At 41.8% G+C, this 25,116-nt stretch overlaps 1 protein-coding gene and 1 long non-coding RNA gene across 2 annotated transcripts in view; one reads left to right on the top strand and one right to left on the bottom strand.

Moving 5' to 3' along the window:
* Positions 1-5,474, bottom strand: part of LOC111978997 (uncharacterized) — a 50,783-nt gene extending 45,309 nt beyond the window's left edge. Inside the window, exons 1-2 of the long non-coding RNA XR_002879259.2 lie at positions 5,406-5,474; positions 3,776-3,939 (exon numbers count right to left, since the gene is read on the bottom strand). This is a non-coding gene — a long non-coding RNA (uncharacterized lncRNA). The remainder of the gene's footprint in view (positions 1-3,775; positions 3,940-5,405) is intronic.
* Positions 5,475-5,755: 281 nt separating this feature from the next.
* On the top strand, positions 5,756-24,960 carry LOC111979122 (presequence protease, mitochondrial-like). Its single transcript, XM_024009422.2, is given in 31 exon segments — positions 5,756-5,946; positions 9,101-9,206; positions 9,379-9,485; positions 9,711-9,862; positions 10,081-10,116; positions 10,119-10,163; positions 10,166-10,190; positions 10,278-10,377; positions 10,524-10,569; positions 10,572-10,598; positions 10,601-10,682; positions 11,416-11,542; positions 11,835-11,923; positions 12,117-12,245; positions 12,451-12,564; positions 12,650-12,746; positions 13,863-13,997; positions 14,273-14,411; positions 17,105-17,221; positions 18,224-18,353; positions 18,729-18,849; positions 21,088-21,164; positions 21,334-21,499; positions 21,653-21,753; positions 21,858-21,978; positions 22,199-22,255; positions 22,547-22,659; positions 23,009-23,131; positions 23,503-23,648; positions 24,057-24,159; positions 24,346-24,960. Coding segments are annotated over 31 exon segments (3,072 nt in total). The 5' UTR covers positions 5,756-5,899; the 3' UTR covers positions 24,440-24,960.
* The last annotated feature ends 156 nt before the right edge of the window (positions 24,961-25,116 follow it).

The following is a 25,116-nucleotide window of genomic DNA, read 5'->3' as shown; positions in this document are numbered from 1 at the left end:
GCATGGTCAGAGCATGGTCAGGTCATGATAGACCTTACTCAATCCCCTCTCATTCGGCCCCACTTCACAGTAGAGGCATCAGACAAGGTTCTACAGACTGTTGACATCTAGTGGAAGCCGTAGGAAGTGCAAACTCATCCATATCCCACTGTCTATTCAATAGGGTCTTGGTTAAAAATAGACCAACCTCAGAATTCCCACTTCCTGTTTGGATTTTTTCTCAGGTTTTTGCCGGCCATATGAGTTCTGTTATACTCACAGACATCATTCAAAAAGTTTTAGAAACTTCAGAGTGTTTTCTATCCAATACGAATAATAACATGCATATATTAGCAACTGGGACTGAGGAGCAGGCAGTTTACTATGGGCACCTCTGTGCACCTTTCATCCAAGCTACTCAATACTGCCCCTGCAGCCATAAGAAGTTTAATATTAGATTTCATGCACCAGCTGTTGTTTACGAATATAGACAGACCACCACCCCTTGTCTTACCAGAGACGGCTGTTCTATCTTGCTGATGCAGCCTAAACTCCGCCAGCTGTGTTTTATTAATGTCGTCGTTCAGCCACGACTCTGTGAAACATAAGATATTACAGTTTTTATTGTCCCGTTTGTAGGATATTCATGATCGTAGCTCGTCTATTTTGTTATCCAATGATTGTACGTTGGCTAATAGGATTGATGGTAGAGGCAGATTACTCACTCGCCGTCAGATCCTTACAAGACACCCCAACCTACGTCCTCAATATCTCCATCTCATTCTCATGCGAATCACAGGGATTTGGTACTTGTCGGGTGTCTGAGATAAATCTTTGTCCAGTACGGAGTGAGTAATCGCTGTCCTGATATCTAGAAGCTCTTTTCGGTCATAAGAGATGGTGCCAGAAACATTTTGTACAAAAAAAGTTATAAATAACCCCCAAAAAACACACAATAGAACAATTGGTTAGGAGACCGTAAAACGGCAGCCATCTCCTCCGGCACCATTATCACTAAAGTATTTGGGTTTATTTGGTTTTAAATATACTTAAGTAGCAAAAGTAAATGTAATTGCTAAAATATACTTAAGTATCAAAAGTAAAAGTATAAATCATTTCAAATTCCTTTAAGCAAACCAGACAGCACAATTTTCTTGTTGTTTTAACTTACGGATAGCTAGGGGCACACTCAGATATAATTTACAAACGAAGCATATGTGTTTAGTGAGTCCGCCAGATCAGAAACAGTATTGATTATCAGGGATGTTCTTTTGATAAGTGCGTGAATTAGACCATTTTCCTGTCCTGCTAAGCAAATAAAATGTAACGAGTACTTTTGGGTGCCAGGGAAAATGTATGGAGTAAAAGTACAATTATTTTCTTTAGGAATGTAGTGAAGTAAAAGTTGTCAAAGATATAAATAGTAAAGTAAAGTAACATACGCCCCAAAAAACGACTTGATTACTGAATACTGGGCAAAAAATATTTTTGGTATGTCAGATTGTTCTCCTGGTGATTTGCTAAATGTACAATCCTAAACGAGTGTTGTGATACAAATGTAATAAGCATGTCAAACATCCTTCCTCCCAATGACGTTTACATGTGAGAATTGCCAGAACAAACTAAACAACCTGAGATGCCAAAAATATTTTCGGGCTACGCAGTTCTAACCTAACCCTATTAGGTTTTGAACTCAAATCAAATTGTATTAGTCACATGCGCCGAATACAACAGGTGCAGACCTTACAGTGGAAATGCTTACTTACGAGCCCCTAACCGACAGTGCAGCTTAAAAAAATATGGATAAGAATAAGAGATAAAAGTAACAAGTCATTAAAGAGGAGCAGTAAAAAAATATACATGGGGGTGCTGGTACACAGTCAATGTGCGGGGGCACCGGTTAGTTGAGGTAGTATGTACATGTAGGTAGAGTTAATTAAAGTGACTATGCATAGATGACAACAGAGAGTCGGAGTGGTGTGGAGAGGGGAGGGGGCAATGTGAATAGTCTGGGTAGCCATTTGACTAGATGTTCAGGAGTCTTATGGCTTGGGGTTAGAAGCTGTTTAGAAGCCTCTTGGACCTAGACTTGTCACTCTGGTACAGCTTGCCATGTGGTAGCAGAGAGAACAGTCTATGACTAGGGTGGCTGGAGTATTTGACAATTTTCAGGGCCTTCCTCTGACACGCCTAGTATAGAGGTCCTGGATGGCAGGAAGCTTGGCCGCAGTGATGTACTGGGCCATTCGCACTACCCTCTGTAGTGCCTTTCGGTCGGAAGCCGAGTAGTTGCCATACCAGGCAGTGATGCAACCAGTCAGGATGCTCTCGATGGTGCAGCTGTGGAACCTTTTGAGGATCTGAGGACCCATGCCAAATCTTTTCAGTCTCCTGAGGGGGAATAGGTTTTGTCGTGCCTGCTTCACGACTGTCATGGTCTGCTCAAACCATGTTAGTTTGTTGGTGATGTGGACACCAAGGAACTTGAAGCTCTCAACCTGCTCCACTGCAGCCCCGTCGATGAGAATGGGGGCGTTCTCGGTCCTCTTTTTCCTGTAGTCCACAATCATCTCCTTTGTCTTGATCACGTTGAGGGAGAGGTTGTTGTCCTGGCACCACACAGCCAGGTCTCTGACCTCCTCCCTATAGGCTGTCTCGTTGTTGTCGGTGATCAGGCCTACCACTGTTGTGTCATCGGCAAGTTTAATGATGGTGTTGGAGTCGAACTGAGTTACTTCACATACTATCGACCTCTATGCTCTCTCCATTTAATCTCAATCTTACAAGCGCTGTTCATTGTGCTCTTACAATCTGTCAGATTTCTATATAGCGCCACAGTATGGTTTTTACTGCGTCCAATTGAAAGAAAACAGGACCCAGGGCCATTCGTCAGAAGAGAGAGAAGCCATCTGAGGTCCATATGTGTTGAGTGGCTGTGGGAGGATATCTGTCCTGATAAATGTCACACTGAGATCAACTATAATATTTCAACCCAAACACATCATATAGATAGAGAGCGCGCGAGAGAGATGCGTTCGGCTTGTGTGTGTGCACAGTGCAAGTAAGTGCATACTTGATAACCTAAAATGGTTGATTCTCTTCATTTATATAGTTGCGGGCGGACTACGTGTGGCACAAACAGCTATAGCTCACAGGAAGACAATATCAGAATTCTGATCAATGCACTATACTGCGCAGATGCCTGAATGAAGATCTTGAGTCTAGACAGTCCTGTTCTGCATAGCACTGGCCATAAAAGCAGACTGTGCTAGCCTAGAGAGCACACTAATAATTATTGGGTTGTGTTTGAAAATGCTGCACTACAGACACTGAATGTGATGCACTACTATGTATGCTTCTACATAGGGGGGCAACTTTGGTTTTAGAAATGGGGGGGTACATAACTATTAATTTATTTTTATCCAAAACACTCCAAACAGCCTCCCCGACCGCTCGGAGGCGTCCACATGGTCCTAAAGCACACCGTTGCCTCATTCACATTCCATGACATTCCAATGATAAAACTGGAAGGGGGAAATGCTATTTCAGAATGTGGGGGGACATGTCCCCCCCCCATCCCCAGTGAAAGTTGCGCCCCTGCTTCTACATAATTTTTAAAGGCCCACTTTTCTGAACAAGTTTAGCTTAATTTGTCAAGATTCAAAATATACAATCTGATTCCTCTACATACAACAACCTCTGTTGTACTGATACTGTGGTATTTCAATGGGATAGCTCATGTGTAGTAGATGTCTTGTGTGTCAGAGTTCCTTGTATGATAAGGTATACTACTCACAGGGGTCCACTCGGCTCCTGGCAGTGGTTCCATGCCACCAGCTCAAGGTCTCCTCATGCTGATGGTGGAATAACTTCAGTTTGCTGTCAATGGAAACTGAAGTTATTCTGAATAACCCTGAGTGCATCCATCATGTCCATCATGTCCATGCATTACATTCAGACCTAGTGAATACAGTAGGGTATTATATCATTAGGGGGTGTGATGAAGAGTACTTTATTTTCTCCAAGAAATAAACTGAAATATTTGTAGTGTATGAGCAAATAGCCTAGTTTGTGACCTTCATTTGCATAAAGACACACACTTCAACATTACATACTGCAGAGATATTGTAAACAGTAAAGCAACAATTGAGCATGGGCTACAAAGTAACATGTTCTGCGTACTTCATAATACAGAAATGGACCGAAATTGCTACATTGCAGAGTCACACGAACTGACAGACATGACCCTCTGCCTTCATCTGCTGGTAGAAAGAGCAATTTACAGCCAGACTGAGAAATGGGAAAAGAAGACTGTTTATCTAGCTACCTCAGCCACCCGAGCCATGGCCTGTGCTTCCTGATTTCATCACTCAGAAACAGGCAGTATAGGAGTATCATGGCAAAAACTGTCAGACTGGCCAATAGCTTCTACCCCCAGACCATCAGGCTGCTGAATAGCCACGAATAGCCAAGACTAGCCCCCCGCCCTCACCCAACAAGGGTAATTTCAAAATTGTTACAGTTGTAAATATGTATTATTATTTAATTCACTTCTTTTTTTGACCTGCACTGTTGGAGCTCAAGAATGTCACTGTACCCTGCAATTACATCTCTACCCTGTGCATTGAGTTTCCACATACACAACGTCACAATTGGCTATATCATCAAATGTAATGAAAACAAAATGTTGCTTTTTTGTCTTAATTTAAGGTTAGGCATAAGGTTAGCAGTATGGTTAACCTTAAGTCTAAAATCAGAAATTAAGAAGAGAAATTATATAAATAGTCGAGGTTTATTACTTTGTGGCTGTGGTAACTAGTGACGACCCTTTGCATGTGACTCCCTCCAGCCCATCAAGCAAGGACTTTTTGTTTGGAGTGTCGAATTTGGTCAACAACATAATGTCTTATTTACTAAGTGAGGTTTATTTGATTGAATCGAAGTTTCGTAATGCTTAGGTTGTTACGAGTGTGACATCTCCACAACTTTGAGAAAAAAACACTTTATATCAGAGTTGTCTTGAGACGGCTATGAATGAGGCTAGTAATCAAAGTCCCTCTGTCTATCTTGAAAACAGGTGGCTGACGTCAACAACTCTCATCGAATATTCAAATATATATATAAATATTGCGATGTATCCACCAATCCAGAGAAAGAATAAACGGGATCTAGAAACTCTGCAGAGTGGATTTGTGGAAAACGACTACCCATAGTTTGGGTGGAGAGAAAAGTATCTTGACGGTACATCCACAATCTTTGTCTAAACATCTCATTCATTTTAGGAAGGTGTTCCTGTGTTGCGCGCATATTATCTGTTGCGCCCATGAAAACTGCGACCAACGACTCGTCTTAATCACCTTTTGTTGCAACAAATTAAAACGGGTGAAATAATAAGAACAGTCATCAAATTTGCGAGAATTACTCACAAACTCCACAATTAAACAATCCCGCTTCACAACGACGCCATCTTGGTCCATGTTTTGCCCTTCGAAAACTTCCCGACCTCTTGGATGTGTCATAATCGTCATACCACGTTTACCCAATCATATTTGGTGTTATTACCAGTTTAGCCAATAAAAAATTAGATTGTACAACACTAAAATGAATAGTCCGCTAATTCTAAATAGCAAACCGCAGCTTGTGTAGATCTATAAACAGCATGAACCCACTCATACCTATAACAGTGAGTGACTTGGCCCATTGCATGTATTGGTTTGTCTGTAATCTGCGCAGATGCCACGTTAACATGTCCAATTCAATTTCAATGTGTCAACTATTTACAGCATGAGAGGATATGGATGTGCAGCTAACCAAATCGTGCTGACGTTATGATAGTAAAGCTGTTCAGCGTATAGTATTCTGATATGCACGTGCATGGATAAATACCAATTAGATATATTGTCGCTAAATTAAGGAAATAATGTTTAGGCAGAGTAAAACAGTTCTCCAGAAACTTCGAAATCTACGGTGAGTATACATTAGCTAGCCAGCTAGCCCTTGATCATGACTCAGTTACATCACATTGCACATAACCGTATGATCTTTATGAGTAAATCTCACGGCCGGCACCAGAACAAATCCGTTGAACGGGCATTTGATTTCCATAGGGTGGATGTTTTTTTTTACGGGACCTTCAATGTGGATATAGGCTATAACCTGGTGGGGGGGAAAAAACGTACAGTTGAAGTCGGAAGTTTACATACACCTTAGCCAAATACATTTAAACTCAGTTTTTCACAATTCCTGACATTTAATCCTAGTAAAAAATGTCCTGTCTTAGGTCAGTTAGGATCACCACTTTATTTTAAGTGAAATGTCAGAATAATAGGAGAGAATGATTGATTTCAGCTTTTATTTTTGTCACATTCCCAGTGGGTCAGAAGTTTACATACATTCAATTAGTAATTGGTAGCATTGCCTTTAAATTGTTTAACTTGGGTCAAACGTTTTGGGTAGCCTTCCACAAGCTTCCCATAATAAGTTGGGTGAATTTTGGCCCATTCCTCCTGACAGAGCTGGTGGAACTGAGTCAGGTTTGTAGACCTCCTTGCTCGCACACGCTTTTTCAGTTCTGCCCACAAATATTCTATAGGATTGAGGTCAGGGCTTTGTGATGGCCACTCCAATACCTTGACTTTGCTGTCCTTAAGCCATTTTGCAACAACTTTGGAAGTATGTTTGGGGTCATTGTTAATTTGGAAGACCCATTTGCGACCAAGCTTTAACTTCCTGACTGATATCTTGAGATGTTGCTTCAATATATCCACATAATTTTCTTTCCTCATGATGCCATCTATTTTGTGAAGTGCACCAGTCCCTCCTGCAGCAAAGCACCCCCACATGATGCTGCCACCCCCGTGCTTCACAGTTGGGATGGTGTTCTTTGGCTTGCAAGCCTCGCCCTTTTTCCTCCAAACATAATGATTTTCATTATGGCCAAACAGTTCTATTTTTGTTTCATCAGACCAGAGGACATTTCTCCAAAAAGTACAATCTTTGTCCCCATGTGCAGTTGCAAACCATAGTCTGGCTTTTTAATGGCAGTTTTGGAGGAGTGGCTTCTCCTTGCTGAGCGGCCTTTCAGGTTATGTCAATATAGGACTCGTTTTACTGTGGATATAGATACTTTTGTACCTGTTTCCTCCAGCATCTTCACAAGGTCCTTTGTTGTTGTTCTGGGATTGATTTGCACTTTTTCGCACCAAAGTATGTTTATCTCTAGGAGACAGAACGCATCTCCTTCCTGAGCGGTATGGCGGCTGCGTGGTCCCGTGGTGTTTATATTTGCGTACTATTGTTCGTACAGATGAACGTGGTACCTTCAGGCATTTTGAAACTGCTTGTGAGGTCTACAATATTTTTTTCTGAGGTCTTGGCTGATTTCTTTTGATTTTCCCATGATGTCAAGCAAAGAGGCACTGAGTTTGAAGGTAGGCCTTGAAATACATCCACAGGTACACCTCCAATTGACTCAAATGATGTCAATTGGCCTATCAGAAGCTTCTAAAGCCATGACATAATTTTCTGGAATTTTCCAAGCTGTTTAAAGGCAGAGTCAATTTAGTGTATGTAAACTTCTGACCCACTGGAATTGTGTTACAGTGAATTATAAGTGAAATAATCTGTCTGTAAACAATTGTTGGAACAATTAGTTGTGTCATGCGCAAAGTAGATGTCCTAACTGACTTGCCAAAACTATAGTTTGTTGACAAGAATTTTGTGGCGTGGTTGAAAAACGAGTTTTAATGACTCCAACCTGAGTGTATGTAAACTTCCGACTTCAACTGTATATATGGGTGATTCTGCAACTACGGGCACTTCTATGTCCTCGGGGTCAAGTCTTTTTTTAAATATATGTTAAATTCATACTACAATCGCCCCATATTTTTTAACACATCTATCAAGTATTTTATCTACTTTTCAGTTGCATTTTTTTTACCTACATTTCACTGTTTTGCCCTTGTCCCTTACCCAGACTTTTGAGCTTCTACTATGTTTTTCTATGAGAAAACATTAATAATTACACATGTAATGTTATCTACTAGAGAAAGAGTCAATTAAATAAAATCTATATCAATATGTATTGTGAGTATGCCCTTTATATTGTTATTTACACAAAATATACCTGTCCTTTGGTAATGGTGTAATTTCCACCACTGAGGGCAAGTTCCTCATTTAATATAGTTTTGTCAAGAGCATGTTAATTTAGTTACCATGAAAAATGGCTGCAGTGGGCAGTTGTTCCAGATGTGATGTCCAAAAGTTGAAGAAAAATCTAGGTAAATATTGCTTGTGTAGAGAATATTTTTTTGTCAGTCATTTCCAAGCAGTCTATGATTTCTTTAAATTGTGGTATAATTTTGAAAAAAATTGTATATTTGATGTATTTATTGTAAACTACAGTACCTGTCAAAAGTTTGGACACACACACTCATTCAAGGGTTTTTCTTTATTTTTACTATTTTCTACATTGTAGAATAATAGTGAAGACATCAAAACTATGAAATAACACCTATGGAATCATATAGTTAATAAATCCTCTACAGGATCGGTGGGTCCCCTGCGGGATGGTTGAGCTAACGTAGGCTAATGTGATTAGCATGAGGTTGTAAGTAACAAGAACATTTCCCAGAACATAGACATATCTGATAATGTCAGAAGCTTAAATTCTTGTTAATCTAACTGCACTGTCCAATTTACAGTAGATATTACAGTGAAATAATACCATGCTATTGTTTGAGGAGAGTGCACAGTTATGAACTTGAAAATGTATTAATAAACCAATTAGGCACATTTGGGCAGTCTTGATACAAAAGTTTGAACAGAAATGCAATGGTTCATTGAATTAGTCTAAAACTTTGCACAAACACTGCTGCCATCTAGTGGCCAACATCTAAATGGCGTCTGGGCTGGCATAATACCTTATGGTCTTTTTCTTGCATTTCAAAGATGAAGTTACAAAAACGAAAAAAACATGTTTTTTTCTTTGTTATCTTTTACCAGATCTAATGTGTTTTATTCTCCTACATGAATTTAACATTTCCACAAACTTCAAAGTGTTTCCTTTCAAATGGTATCATCTGATGCAAGCCAGCAATGATCTCTCTCTTGGCAAATCCAGTTTCCAGGGGCAGAATCCTTCATGGAGGTTCAGGAGCACCTCAGCAACAGAGAGGGCATTGCAGTACCAGGCAGGACAGAAGATCCATGGCTTCACAGTTAAGGAGGTAAAATGCCGGGCCAAAAACTAAAATGTGAATCCCTTTGGGTCAATAGGATTGGAAAACACAGACCCACAACAAGAGTAAAATCCTGATCTGATAAAATCACATACACTTCTAGTCAAGGTTTAGCATAAAGTCAGGATAAATGGGATCTTATCTTCCTGTGTTTTTGCAGGTGGTTACTGTTCCTGACCTGTTCCTTACAGCTGTCAAACTGACCCATGACAACACAGGCGCCCAGTATCTACACGCAGCTAGAGATGACAAGAACAATCTCTTTAGGTAATAATCCCACATTTGCGGAAGTATGCTTTATTTGACTAAGTTTGTATGTTAAAATGGAACCTCGTCCCCAGCCTCAATTGCTTCCCTGACAGAGATAGAGAGCCGGCTGGTTGAAGAGATTAGATCAAATTAAATGTTCTAGTTTAGTAATAAAATACTTATTCTAAGCCAGTGCTTTTTCTAACGACAGTGTTTCCATCTCTTGTCGTAACACCTCTGCAGTGTTCAGCTCAGGACGACCCCGATGGACAACACAGGGGTTCCACACATCCTGGAACACACAGTGTTGTGTGGCTCAGAGAAGTACCCCTGCAGAGACCCCTTTTTCAAGATGCTCAACAGATCCCTCTCCACCTTCATGAACGCATTCACAGGTTGTGTGTGATGTTGGTGTTGGTGTGTGGTGTGTGTGTGTGTGTGTGTGTGTGTGTGTGTGTGTGTGTGTGTGTGTGTGTGTGTGTGTGTGTGTGTGTGTGTGTGTGTGTGTGTGTGTGTGTGTGTGTGTGTGTGTGTGTGTGTGTGTGTGTGTGTGTGTGTGTGTTGTGTGCGACACGCATGGTGTCTGAAATGTCATTGGTTTTTTTCTCCACAGCTAGTGATTTCACTATGTATCCATTCTCCACACAAAACGGAAAGACTTCCAGATACTCCTCTCCGTGTATCTGGATGCAGGTTTTTCCTTGTCTACGAGACTGATTTTTGGTAAGTGTGGTGTTTTAAATAGCTGCCTCTTTAATCAAAATCAGTGACATCAGAAGTCTGCATTCATATCCTTGTGTTTTGTTAAAGGCAGGAGGGATGGAGACTGGAGAATGAAGACCCTACAGATCCTACTTCCCGCCTGGTCTTCAAAGGAGTTGTCTTCAATGAAATGAAGGGCCTTTTGTGAGTTACTTCGTTCCAAACTATTTATTTAGAGATTTGTTATTTAGATTATTGTGATTAATTTGTGAGAATTACAGAATATTTGGTCAGGAGATGGACAAATAGAAGTCACATTGGAATCTTACATTTCCTCTCTGTTTTTGATTTCAGTCAGACAACGAGGGTATATTCCAGCACCTGCAGAACAAGCTGTATCCTGACACACATACGGTGTGGTGTCTGGAGGGAACCCCTGGCCATCCCTGACCTCTCCTGGGAACAACTGAAGCACTTCCACGCTACACACTACCACCCAGCAATGCAAGTACAGTACACTGTGACATGCACAATACACCACCACCACCATGCTTCAACACTAGCTACTGCTCATTGTGATAAACCATGACCTGTACAGTACACTGTGACTTGCACAATACACCACCACCACCATGCTTCACACTAGCTACTGCTCATTGTGATACACCATGACCTGTACAGTACACTGTGACATGCACAATACACCACACACCATGCTTCAACACTAGCTACTGCTCATTGTGATACACCATGACCACAGTACACTGTGACATGCACAATACACCACCACCACCATGCTTCAACACTAGCTACTACTCATTGTGATACACCATGACCTGTACAGTACACTGTGACATGCACAATACACCACCACCACCATGCTTCAACACTAGCTACTGCTCATTGTGATACACCATGACCTGTACAGTACATTGTGACAATGCACAATACACCCACCACCACCATGCTTCAACACTAGCTACTGCTCATGTGATACACATGACCTGTACAGTATATGTGACATGCACAATACACCACCACCACCATGCTTCAACACTAGCTACTGCTCATTGTGATACACCATGACCTGTACAGTACACTGTCACACATTACCATTTAGCAATGCACGGCACAACACACTGTCACACACCCCAATATTATATACTCGGTACAGTAGCACTGTGTCTTGTCACACAACTCTGTTGGGCCTTGGCAGTAACATGGTTTCCCCTTTTCTGCTCCTCAGGTTCTTCACCTATGGGGATCTGCCCTTAGAGCAGCACTTGAAACAGATCCAGGAGGAGGCTCTGTCCAAGTTTGAGCGCACTGAGCCTGACACTGCTGTCCCTAACCAACCCCACTGGGACAGGCCTGTGCGTCTGCCCATTCAGTATCACTGTAGTTCTTTCAGTACCTGCTGTCAGATATTAGTTTATTCATCATCAGCTCCCAGATATTACAAATCTATGCACTCCACTTGAGCAACTTTGGCAAGGTCTATGGTTTGGAAGTTTGAATTAATTTCACCGTAATGCTTATTTGAATGATCTTGATAAGGTCCTGTTTGATGATGTTTTAATGTCCGTTTTTTTATGTGTGACGACAAAGACATTTCCACATTTGTGTGGACAGAAGTGTTTCTAATTGTAATGGACTTTTCCACAGAGAGAGGACCATGTGACCTGCAGTCCCGATGCTATGGCTCCTGATGCAGCCAAACAGAACACGCTGTGTATGAGCTACCTGCTAGGAGAGTACGTAATACTGAGCTACTGCAACACTATTAGTTGTTTCTCTAAAATTGTTTCTGGGATAGTATACATTGATTTGTTTTAAAGTGACTTTAACCTCAATTGTTGCATGTCATGATTTACATGTGCATTTTGGTCATTTAAAATCAGTAAGCGATGCAGTAGTGGTCTCATTCAGGTGTCCTTCTCTCTGCAGTATCACAGACACATTTGAGGGCTTCACCCTGAGCCTGCTGTCCTCTCTGATGATCTCTGGACCCAACTCTCCCTTCTACAAGACCCTCATAGAACCCAAGATAGGAACAGACTTCTCCTCTGTCGTAGGGTGGGTTAACCTCTTTGGAGACGGATTTAAAAGCAAATGAACATTGATAAAACACTTTAAAAAGACATAGAAAGTCCCAGAATACAGGCACTTTATCTCAATGAAGTTAAAGAACTTGTGAGGTACACATTGGCATAGCTCTTTGAAATGTTGATATATACTGAACAGTAAAATGCTTTATTTACCAGTATCTGTTATTTTCCAGATATGATGGGAGCACCAAAGAGGCATCATTCAGCATAGGCTTGCAAGGAATGGCTGAGGAAGACACTGAGAAAGTCAAGCAAATCATTGTCCAAACCATTGATGAGATCATTGCGTAAGTATACTGCTGATGTGTTATGTACAGTAACACTATCATCACAATAATGTAATCTAACTGTACTTCTCTCCTACCGATGCAGTTATGGATTTGAGGAGGAGAGGATAGAGGCCCTGCTTCATAAGATTGAAATCCAGATGAAACATCAGTCTACCAGCTTCGGGTTGTCACTGGCTTCAGTGAGTACAAGGCCACAGTTTGTCTGGGGTCTCCACTGTGATGTTTTAACCATGAACATTTTGTTTTCTATACACACACACACACACACTCTAAACAGAGGTGAAATGTGAAGGGAATTGAATTGTATATGAAGACAGACTTAAGAATATAAACATACCATAGTGATTGTCCTGGGAGCAGCATCTCCTGTATACAGTATGACCATATTAACCCTCTGGTAAGTTTACTATTCCATTAGTCAGCACCTCTCTAACTATACTGAACAAAAATATAAACTCAACATGTAAAGTGTTGGTCTGATGTTTCATGTTTTGAAATAAAAGATCCTAGAAATGTTCCAAACGCACAAAAAGCTTATTTCTCTAAAATGTTGTGTACAAATTAGTTTACATCCCTGTTAGAGAGCATTTCCCCTTTGCCAAGATAAGCCATCCACCTGACAGGTATGCATATCAAGAAGCTGATTAAACAGCATGATCATTACACAGGTGTAACTTGTGCTGGGGGCAATAAAAGGCCACTCTAAAATGTGCAGTTTTGTCACAAAACACAATGCCACAGATGTCTCAAGTTTTGAGGGAGTGTGCAATTGGCATGCTGACTGCAGGAGTGTCCACCAGAGCTGTTGCCAGATAATTGAATGTCCATTTCTCAGTATGGCAGTATATCCAACCGGCCTCACAACCACAGACCACATGTAACCACTCCACCCCAGGACCTTCACATCTGGCTTCTTCACCTGCGGATTGTCTGAGACCAGCTCCCTGGACAGCTGATGAAACTGAGGAGTATTTCAGTCTGTAATAAAGCCCTTTTGCGGGGGAAAACAAATTCTAATTGGCTGGGCTCCCCAGTGGGTGGGCTGCAGCCCTGCCCAGTCATGTGAAATCCATAGATTAGGATCTAAGGAATTTATTTCAATTGACAACTAAGTCAAATTGTTGTATTTTTGTTCAGTATATTTTGGGTGCGTGTCGTCAACTCATGCTTTATACTTGTCTCTGCAGAACATACAGTAGCTTCCTGCTGGAACTACAATGGACACACACACACCTAGGTGCTGCTCATTAAATTAGTATGACATTTTACCCTGTGTGTTGTCTCTCTGCTAACAGTACATAGCTTCCTGTTGGAACCATGATGGAGACCCGGTCCAGCTGCTGAAGATCAGCGACAGTGTGGCCCAGTTCAGACAAGCCCTGAAGGACAACCCTCGCTTCCTCCAGGAGAAAGTCCTACACTACTTCAAGGTGAGAGACCAGACAGGAGAAATAAGTTGAGTTGAGTTTCTTTCAGTATACATAGCATCTGAATAGCCTATGTAACAGTAAGTTGTAATGGGATAAAGCAGTCTAATCAAGAAAGTTGATGTCATCATGCAGGGGTCATAGACCAGGGGGTTGTTGAAAGAAGAAAATGACTTCAGTTTAATCATGTCACTGAGTAGGAGACTGTTCAGTGTTACTGGTAATGTCATGTCATGGTAATGTCATGTCACATTAGCATCTTGTTTGTGCCCATGCAGGACAACACTCACAGGCTGACTCTGTCTATGAGTCCTGATGAGGCGTACCTGGAGAAACAGGTCAAAGCAGAGGAGGAGAAACTCCAGAAGAAGGTACAGGCTTTGTCTGAGAGTGACAAGAAAGACATCTATGAGAAAGGTAAGTTATACGCCAACGGGTTGCCTGACAACATCACGAAAAAGATGCGTTCTCATCGATGGGGCAGAAGGTTGTGTGTTATGAATCTGAACGGTCAGATAGCTAGCAACAATGACAATAAGCTGCCATGTGGCTTGTTTCAGCTAGTTGTATCTTGTTCTTGGTACTACACTACATGACCAAAAAGTATGTGGACAGCTGCTTGTCGAACATCTCATTCCAAAATCATGGGCATTAATATGGAGTTGGTCCCCCTTTGCTGCTATAACAGCCTCCACTTTTCCACTAGATGTTGGAACATTGATGCGGGGACTTGCTTCCATTCAGCCACGAGCATTAGTGAGGTCAGACACTGATGTTGGGCAATTAGGCCTGGTTTTGCAGTCAGCGTTCCAATTCATCCCGAAGGTGTTCGATGGGGATCAAATCAAATTGTATTGGTCACATACACATGCTTAGCAGATGTTACTGCGAGTGCAGCGAAGTGCTTGTGCTTCTAGTTCCGACAGTGCAGTAATATCTAACATGTAGTCTAACTATTCCACACAACTCCCTAATACACACAAGTCTAAGTAAAGGAATGGAATAAGAATATATACATGTAAATATATGGATGAGCAATTTACAGAGCGGCATAGGCAAGATGCAATAGATGGTATAAAATACAGTATATACATATGAGATGAGTGATGCAAGATATATAAACATTATTAAAGTAGCATTATTAAAGTGACTAGTGATCCATTAATTAAAGTGGCCAATTTAGGCAGCAGCTTCTCTGTGTTAGTGATGACTGTTTTAACAGTCTGATAGCCTTGAGATAGAAGCTGTTATTCAGTCTCTCGGTCCCAGCTTTGATGCACCTGTACTGACCTCGCCTTCTGGATGTTAGCGGGGTGAACAGGCAGTAGCTCAGGTGGTTGTTATCCTTGATGATCCTTCCTGTGATAGCGGGTGCTGTAGGTGTCCTGGAGGGCAGGTAGTTTGCCCCCGATGATGCGTTGTGCAGACCGCACCACTGGAGGGCCTTGCGGTTGTGGGCGGTGTAGTTGCCGTACCAGGCGGTGATACAGCCCGACAGGATGCTCTCAATTGTGCATCTGTAAAAGTTTGTGAGGGTTTTAGGTGACAAGCCACATTTCTTCAGCCTCCTGAGGTTGAAGAGGTGCTGTTGCACTTTCTTCAACACGCTGTCTGTGTGGGTGGACCATTTCAGTTTGTCCGTGATGTGTACGCCGAGGAACTTAAAACGTTCCACCTTCTCCACTACTGTCCCGTGGATGGGGGGGTGCTCCCTCTGCTGTTTTCTGAAGTCCACAATCATCTCCTTTGTTTTGTTGACTACGGTTCAGTCATGTGGTCAGGTGCCACAAAGAGGGACTTAGGAAAATTACAATTGGAACTTGGTCAGGGCTCTGTGCAGGCCAGTCAAGTTCTTCCACACCGATCTCAACAAACCATTTCTGTATGGACCTCGCTTTGTGCACAGGGGCATTGTCATGTTGAAACAGGAAAGGGCCTTCTCCAAACTGTTGCCACAAAGTTGGAAGCACAGAATTGTCTAGAATGTCATTGTATGCTGCAGCATTAACATTTCCCTTCACTGGAATTAAGGGGCCTAGGCCGAACCATGAAAAACAGCCCCAGGCCATTATTCCTCCACCACGAAGCTTTACAGTTGCCACTATTTATTCGGGCAGGTAGCGTTCTTCTGGCATCCACCAAACCCAGATTAATCTGTCGGACTGCCTGATGGTGAAGTATGATTCATCACTCCAGAGAACGCGTTTCCACTGCCCCAGAGTCCAATGGCGGCGAGCTTTACACCACTCCAGCCGACGCTTGGCATTGCGCATGTTGATCTTAGTCTTGTGTGCGGCTGCTCGGCCATGGAAACCCATTTCATGGAGCTCCCGACGAACAGTTCTTGTGCTGACGTTGCTTCCAGAGGCAGTTTGGAACTCGGTAGTGAATGTTGCAACTGAGGACAGATGATTTTTACGCGCTACACGTGTTCCCATTCTGTGAGCATGTGTGGCCTACCACTTCGCGGCTGAGTCGTTGTTGCTCCTAGACGTTTCCATTTCACAATAACAGCACTTACAGTTGACCGGGACAGCTCTAGCAGAGCAGAAATTTTACAAACTGACTTGTTGGAAGGGTGGCATCCTATGACGGTGCCACATTGTAAGTCACTGACCTCTTCATTAAGGCTGTTTTACTGCCAATGTTTGTCTATGGAGATTTCATGGCTGTGTGCTCGATTTTATACACCTGTCAGCAACGGGTGTGGCTGAAATTGCTGAATGCACTAATTTGAAGGGGTGTCCACATACTCTTGTATATATAGTGTAGGTCTTGTTTTGAGGTGTTTTGACTGATGTCATATGTAGGGCTAAAATGTGCTAGCTAGCTAACCAATATCTGTAACGATGTATTTGAGGGACACCAAGTGCTCATTGTGCAAATGTATTTATGTTTTCAATACACATTTGGAGACTAAATATAATTCACTTTTTCAATAATCCTTGTTTTGCCCCAAAGTTGGGCACTCATTGGTTTTGTTGCTAAACAACCCACCCGTCTTTTAAGGAGAATGAAGAATCATTCACTTCATTATGAAAACTTTATAAACCATTCATGATCATAACGTTTTTCAGTATTCTTGCACTAATTTATGACTTTCTATTCAGGTCTTGAGCTGCTATCGGTTCAGAGCAAGATCCAGGATGCCTCATGTCTCCCTGCCCTGAATGTGTCTGACATTGAGCCAACGATAGCAGTCACACCTGTAGAGATGGGCACTGCAGGTACAGTACTACCTGTAGTACACGCTGACGCTACACTCTAGTTACTCTAGGCTCTGAGATTACACTCTAATAGTGTTTCCCATCTCCAGTCCCCCCAACACTACATCTCCTGTCCTCCAGTACCCCCGACACTACATGTCCTCCAGTACCCCCGACACTACATGTCTCCAGTACCCCGACACTATCTCCTCCAGTACCCCCGACACTACAATCTCCTCCAGTACCCCCCGACCTACAGTCCATCCAGTCCCGCCCACTACCATCTCCTCCAGTACCCCCGACACTACATCTCCTCCAGTACCCCCGACACTACATCTCCTCCAGTACCCCCGACACTACATGTACTTCGTTCTGCCCCTGAACAAGGCAGTTAACCCACTGTTCCTAGGCTGTCATTGAAAATAAGAATTTGTTCTTAACTGACTTGCCGTTAAATAAAGGTTAAAAAAAAAAGGCCAGAGTACAATCTTGGTTTCATCAGACCAGAGAATCTTGTTTCTCATGTTCTGAGAGTCCTTTAGGTACCTTTTGGCAAACTTCAAACAGGCTGTCATGTGCCTTTTACAGATAGGTTTGTGCCTTTTCCAAATCATGTTCAATCAATTAAATTGACCACAGGTGAACTCCAATTAAGTTGTAGAAACATCTCAAGGATGATCAATGAAAACAGGATGCACCTGAGCGCAATTTTGAGTCTCATAGCAGAGGGTCTAAATACTTATGTAAATAAGGTATTTCTGTTTATTTTTAATGAATTTGAAAAATATTCTCAAAACCTGTTTTCACTTTGTCATTATGGATATTGTGAGGAAATTTTTTAATTTAATACATTTTAGAATAAGGCTGTAACTTGACAAAATGTAGATTATGTTTTGATTTACAATTTCCAAGTATTGGTAGACTGGCAAATAAACTGGTCCACATGTCAAGACAGAAATTCTTGGACTCATGGTTTTGTCTCCCTCTGACATTTGTCCTGTTCTACTCTCTTCACCCCACTAGGAGGCGTCCCAGTGCAGTACTGTGAGCAGCCAACCAATGGGATGGTCTACTTCAGGGCTATGTGTAGTCTCAACACCCTCCCTGAAGACCTCAAACTATATGTGCCCCTCTTCTGCAGTGTCATCACCAAGTGAGTCCAGACCCCATATAATATGACCAATCATTTGTGTATTGTCTAGAAGGCATAGCTCGTGTGGTTTGGTTTCATAAACATGTTTTGAGGGTAATGGAGTTAGTTGCAATTGTGATGAGTATTGAGTTTTTGTCTTGAGAATGTGTGTCCGACTGGGTTACTGAGGTGGTTGTGAGAAGGCGTGCTGCGTCGGTCCAGGTTGAGCTACCGGTATGTAGTATTTGTGATCAGTTAATGATGGCCGTGTGCATTGTGATCAGGTAATGGAGGTGTGTGTTATTTTAGGATGGGGTGTAAGGTGTGATTGATAAGGCGTATGTGTTGGTCCAGGCTGTGAGATGAGACATGCTAATGGGAGTGTGTTGTTACCAGGATGGGCTGTGGAGGGCTGGACTACAGGCAGCAGGCCCAGCAGATGGAGCTGAAGACAGGAGGCATGTCCATCTCCACATCAGTCAACCCTGACTACTCTAACATGGATATGTATGAACAGGTCTGTCCTAGGGCTGGGCGATATATCGGATTCATTCTAATGTATTTTTTTGCGTGATATTCCAAATGCCTGTATCACAAGAATCAAAGTTTTGTTATTTTTCATTTTTATGAGTGTCTCCTTCGCTCCTTCTGTGCTGTGAGCAACTTCCCATTTACACCAGAGATCTGTATATAATGACGAGATGTACGTCTCCGCCCCATCAATGGGAGACGTTGTCCCAAAGGCGGGAAGGCAAGATACAAGTTTAGGTCCAAAATAAGCCCATAGAAACGCATTGGTGAAACAAACGCATTATCGAGAGCGAAACCTTTCGCTTCGCCTCTTCTTCTATGGTTTACACACCAAGCCCCTCCCCCTGCCGCTCACGCCAACAAAGTTGAGAGATCACATCGTCCTCTCTGACATGCGGTTTCAACTCACTTTTCCATTTGAGGTTTGGTCCAACATAATCGGTCATATGGACACAAACACATTGACACATTATTTTACATTGACACATTATTGAAACTTTTCTAACGATACCCTTTTTATGTCTCAACTACTTAAATTGCACACATAGCAGACACTACTAAAATGAGAATATCAATGAACATTGATTCTGTCAAATGAATGCTCAGTTTGTCGCATGCGGCATTGGGGTACCACATACTGCTAGCAGCATTTTAGCCAAAGACTGTTATACTAGCTGTCTAGTCTGTGTTTTATAAATGTGCAATAAGCATTCAATTATATGAGGAATTGGCAACTCGTTCTCATTCTGAGAAATAAGGTAGGCCAGTTCAACATTTGAACAAAGTGGACAGACTAACATGCTTTTCAAACAGTTGGAGGCAGACAGAAGGGTGTGTTCATAGCAATTCAACTGTTCAACCTTGTTAGCTAGCAAATAGATCCAAGTTGGCTGAACTTGAAATATAAACATTAGCTGGCTACTTACTAGCACGTGGGCTTGAGAGATTGTTGATGAGACCTGTCTTAATTTTCTGTAGCCTAATGCCTGCTACAAGAGTTTAGTCATTATTAGTGAATTTGCATTATGCATGGTTATAGTTACATTTGTAACAAAAAGGACATTTTCATAGACAGACTTGAAAGCCAGATCAGTGAATATTGAAGAAAAAAAAGCAGGTTAAACTATACTGAACAAAAATATAAACGCAACATGCAACAATTTCAAAGATTTTACTGAGTTACAGTTCATGTAAGGAAATCGGTCAATTGAAATAAATTCATTAGGCCCTAATCTATGGACTTCACATGACTGGGCAGGGGTGCAGCCATGGGTGGGCCTTGGAGGGTACAGGCCCACCCACTTGGCAGCCAGGCCCACCCACTCGGGAGCTAGGCCCAGCCAATCATTATGAGTTTTCCCTGCAGGTGAAAAAGATGGATGTAGAGGTCCTGGGCTGGTGTGGTTACATGTGAGCTGTGGTTGTGAGGCCGGTTGGACGTACTGCCAAATTCTCTAAAAACGAAATTGGGGGCAGCCTATTGTTGGTAGAGAAATTAACATTAAATTCTCTGGCAACAGCTCTGGTGGACATTCTTGCAGTCAGCTTGCCAATCTCACGCTCCCTCAAAAGTTGAGACATCTGTGGCATTATGTTGTGTGACAGAACTGCACATTTTAAAGTGCCCTTTTATTGTCCCAAGCACAAGGTGCTCCTGTGTAATGATCATGCTGTTTAATCAGCTTCTTGATATTCCACACTTGGAATGGATGGATTATCTTGGCAAAGGAGAAATACTCACTAAAAGTGGTGTAAACAAACTTTGAGAGAGAGAGAAGCTTTTTTGGGGTATGGAACATTTCTGGGATTTTGCATTTAAGCTCATGAAACATGGGAACAACCATTTACATGTTGCGTTTATATTATTTTCAGTGTATTTTGATAAAATAATGAAATTATTAGTGGGTCTTCTTCTGGAAGGCTTAGATTCTCAGCCTAGGTATAAATTCACAAGCCCTGAATTCATTAGATTATTGCTGACTGTTTGAAATGCAGTGTATTTGACCTTTAATTGTACAACAATGCTTATTTAGAGAAAACAAAAAATTGCGATATATTGTGAATCGCCCATAAATTTGAAAAAATCCAGATATGATTTTTAGGCCATATCGCTCAGTCCCCAGCCAGTCAGTCAGTCATAATAAAGCCTAATGTATACCTTTACGTAAGTATAGCACAATTAGCTATAAGAAAGAGCATTGTTCATTCACAGTCTGATTCACAGGGAGTCCTCCTCTCATCTTCCTGTCTGGAGAGGAATCTTCCTGATATGTTTCACCTGTGGAGTGACATATTCAACAGGTAGGCTCGCATGTCCATCAGAATAATACCATGGCACATAATCCATCGATGGTCGCATGGTCGCTAATAAACCACATGTCCATTGTTTTTTAATGACTCATTTGATTGATATTATTTAAGCCCTTCTCTCTCTGTGCTCTGACCTTTGAACCTTTAACTTGACCTACAGCCCGCACTTTGATGATGAGGAGCGTCTGCGTGTGCTGGTCATGATGTCGGCTCAGGAACTAGCCAATGGGATCTCTTACTCTGGTCACATGTACGCCATGACGAGGGCGGCTCGCAGCCTGACCCCAACAGGAGAATTACAGGAGATCTTCGGAGGGATGGAGCAGGTGCGAGGGGGGAGGACAATGAGGGTTTGGAAGCAAAGAAAAAGCTGTATGATGAAGGAAAAGGGTTATTGTAACATCTGAATGAGAATATAATGCACTTCTGTACACTCAAATTAAATACATCTCAGTTTTCTTGTGTATCTTGAATATCAGGTCAAGTTCATGAAAAGGATTGCGGAGATGCCAGACCTCACCCAAGTTCTACGGACACTTCCTAGAATAAAGAGACACATTCTCAACCCACTGAACATGAGGTGGGTATAGTCTTTACACTTGACAGCTACTTCAAGATTTTACTATAATTTCTCTATTTTGACTTGAGGGTAAAGTATATTACAACTTCTCGTTGTTCGGACAGATGTGCGGTCAACTCAACGCCTCAGAAGATGTCTGATGCCGCTGGACAGTTGGATAACTTCATGTCTAACGTTGCTTCCAATAAGAAGGATCGCAAACCCGTCCGGTCCGATATCACTGAGGTATGAATTTGTCAAACTATCTTAGTACTGTACTGAGACTGCACTGTAACACAGTGAAATAAATACTTGGGATATGTCCCCAATGGCAGCCTATCCTTTACATAGTGCACTACTTTTGACCATGGCTCATATGAAGTGCACTATGTAGGGAATAGGGTCCCATTTGGGACAAAACCTGAATCTTGCTGTGAGTTGACAGGTGTTCTTTTAATCTTAACAGAGACCTCTTGACCCACTGGCAGCTCCTGGATCTGGCCCAAGTAGAAAACTAATCACTGTGCGTACCGCCTCCACTTTTAAACTAGACCTATGTATCAAGCATCTCAGTAGGAATACTGATTGAGGAACAGTTTTGCCTTTTAAGATCGCAATGAATAAGATTACATGTTAGACAGGGGGACCTGAGCCTAGAGCAGCACTCCTACTCTGAGACACTTGATCCATACGGCCTCTGAACATTAGTTTGGTCTTCCTTTTATTATTGTTGAGTAACACTTTTATCATTGGTTTCTGACCTTCTTAATCTACCATTGAGCTAATGTAAGTGTGTTCGATCATCACCCCACAGGAGCCCAACTTCAAGCCCTGCCAGATGAAGACATTTTTCCCAATGCCCTTCCCAATCAACTTTGTCAGCGAATGTATCCGAACCGTGCCCTTCACCCATGAGGACTATGCGAGGTGACTGTCTTAAAGGGATAGTTTGGGATTTTGGCAATGATACCCTTTATCTACTTCCCTAGAGTCAGATGAACTCATGGATACCATTTTTATGCTAACTAGCATTAGTGCAAATGCTAGCTGTTTCTGTAGATCCATGTTCATATTTACTAGGGTTGCAAAAAGCGTACTTTCCCCAAATTCCCTGATGTTCCAGAAATCTGGTTTGGATATTCCTGGAATCAGGAGGGAATACGCACAAACTCCAGAATCCTCCAACCAGGATGTCTGGAAAACTTAGGATATTTCTGAAGGTTACAAATGTTGTAACCCCGTATTTACCCATTCTCGTCCCCGCTCTCTCCCTCAGCCTGAATATCCTGTCCCGGATGATGACTGCTAAGTACCTGCACGGCGAGATCAGAGAGAAGGGTGGGGCCTATGGTGGAGGGGCCAGGGTGGGAGGAGGACTATTCACCTTCTATTCATACAGGTGTGTAGTGTATTAATGTACTGTAATACAACAGGATTATACTGTAATTAAACAGGTTTTAACAGTAGTCATACAGATTAAGACATGACAAAGCTGCAGAAAGACATGTTGCGGAAAATCTCCAAAACTATAACTTTTCAGGAAATTGAAGAAACTGCAATATTTTATCATTGAACACACAATCACAAAACTTCACAAGCTATTTTGAATACATTTTCTTGATCCTCGAGTCATGAAATGTTCAGAGTACATTAAGGGGACTTACACATTTTAATTCATGTACTGTACTGTTTGAATACATGTATTAGATCACTTCTTGGCATATTTCATTAGCTTTAGCCCATTGTTCCATGTCCCTGTGTTGATTTCAGAGACCCCAACTCGGTGCAGACTCTGTCAACCTTCCGTAAGAGTGTGGACTGGGTCAGATTAGGACAGTTTACCCAGCAGGACATCGACGAGGCCAAGCTGTCTGTGTTCTCAGCCGTGGACTCCCCCGTCGCCCCCTCCAATAAAGGTGAACAGAGGATGTGTCCCAAATGGCACCCTATTCCCTATATAGTGCTACTTTTGACCAGAGCCCTGCAGGCCCTGGTTAAAGGTAGTGCCCTATATAGGGAATAGGGTGCCATTTGGGATGCTACCAGAGCCCTTCACCTCTTCACCTGACATTTAACATGCTGTTATTGTATGTCCTGTTAAGTTTTATTGTAGTAACTTGTTATTATAACGCATGTATAACATGAGGACAGCTCTACAGAGACAGTCATTTACTTAGAGAGGTTGTCCCTTACCAGGGTCTCACTTTGGAAAGAAACATGACTGTCTTCTAAATGACGTGTTATAAATGGACCATGATAAGAGATGAAAAAGACCAAGTGTCAATCCTTGTCTTGACATGTAATATCACATGATCATATTGCAGGTATGGGCCGTTTCCTGAGTGGAATCACAGATGAGTTGAAACAGGCCCACAGAGAGAGACTCTTCGCTGTCACAGACAAGAGCCTGGTCAATGTGGCTGGGAGGTAATGTGGTTTTTGGTTTAATATTATTTCAGGTGTTGTTGAATCTGTTTTTTGTGCTCCAACTCCTGTTTACCATGAATTAGTCCTTTTTGGAAGTTTTCTGAGCATGCCTTATTATTGGACTTTGAATGAAAGTGAATATGAAGAGAATGGCCATTTAATATTTTTTATCCATGTTTTACACAGATACCTTGGCATTGGACAGAGGACATGTGGAGTTGCTATTCTTGGTCCTGAGAATGACACCATCAAGAAAGATCCGTCATGGGTGGTAAAATAACAGGACATCAGGGAAAATTATCCACATGTATCTTCTCCAATTAAGAGACTTCAGATGCACTGTGTTTGATGGTAAACATCAGTGGTACTTGATTGTCCTAAAAAACTGGACTATTGCTACAGTGTTATAATATACATTTATTATTGAATTAACCAGACAGTTGCTTTGGTTTTTGATGTTGTTACGGCTCTGTGTTACACAAAGTTTAATATTCCATTGAGGTATGTGTGTAAAGCTATTTTGTAGGCAAACTGAATGCGCACAACAGTAAACAGATAATCTCATAAATAATATCACGTCTAACCTCACCTGAATACCATATTCATAATGTATCAAATATGACAACGTACATTTCATTCAATACGTCAGAATTTCTTTATGGCATAGAACCCTACCTCTGGCTTCAGAATGTGTACAAGTATGTACACCGATGGCTTCTGTTTACTGAAATATTGTATTTCTATAGAGTACATATGTATATGAAAATATGACCATTAAATTATCATGATGTTGTAATACAATGTGTTATCTAATCCTGAACTCATACCTTGCGTACCAGACACAATGCTACATGCAGCTTTATCCTGTGAGATTTCCATGCCCATCCTCTGACCTCAAATGTTGAATAGTGTGGTGAGGAGAGGTGACGTGAACTTCACATTGAGGTTTCACAATTG

This window comes from Salvelinus sp. IW2-2015, linkage group LG19, assembly GCF_002910315.2.
Source record: "Salvelinus sp. IW2-2015 linkage group LG19, ASM291031v2, whole genome shotgun sequence".
Lineage (NCBI taxonomy): Eukaryota > Metazoa > Chordata > Actinopteri > Salmoniformes > Salmonidae > Salvelinus > Salvelinus sp. IW2-2015.
This window is presented reverse-complemented; position numbering and strand designations above follow the sequence as displayed.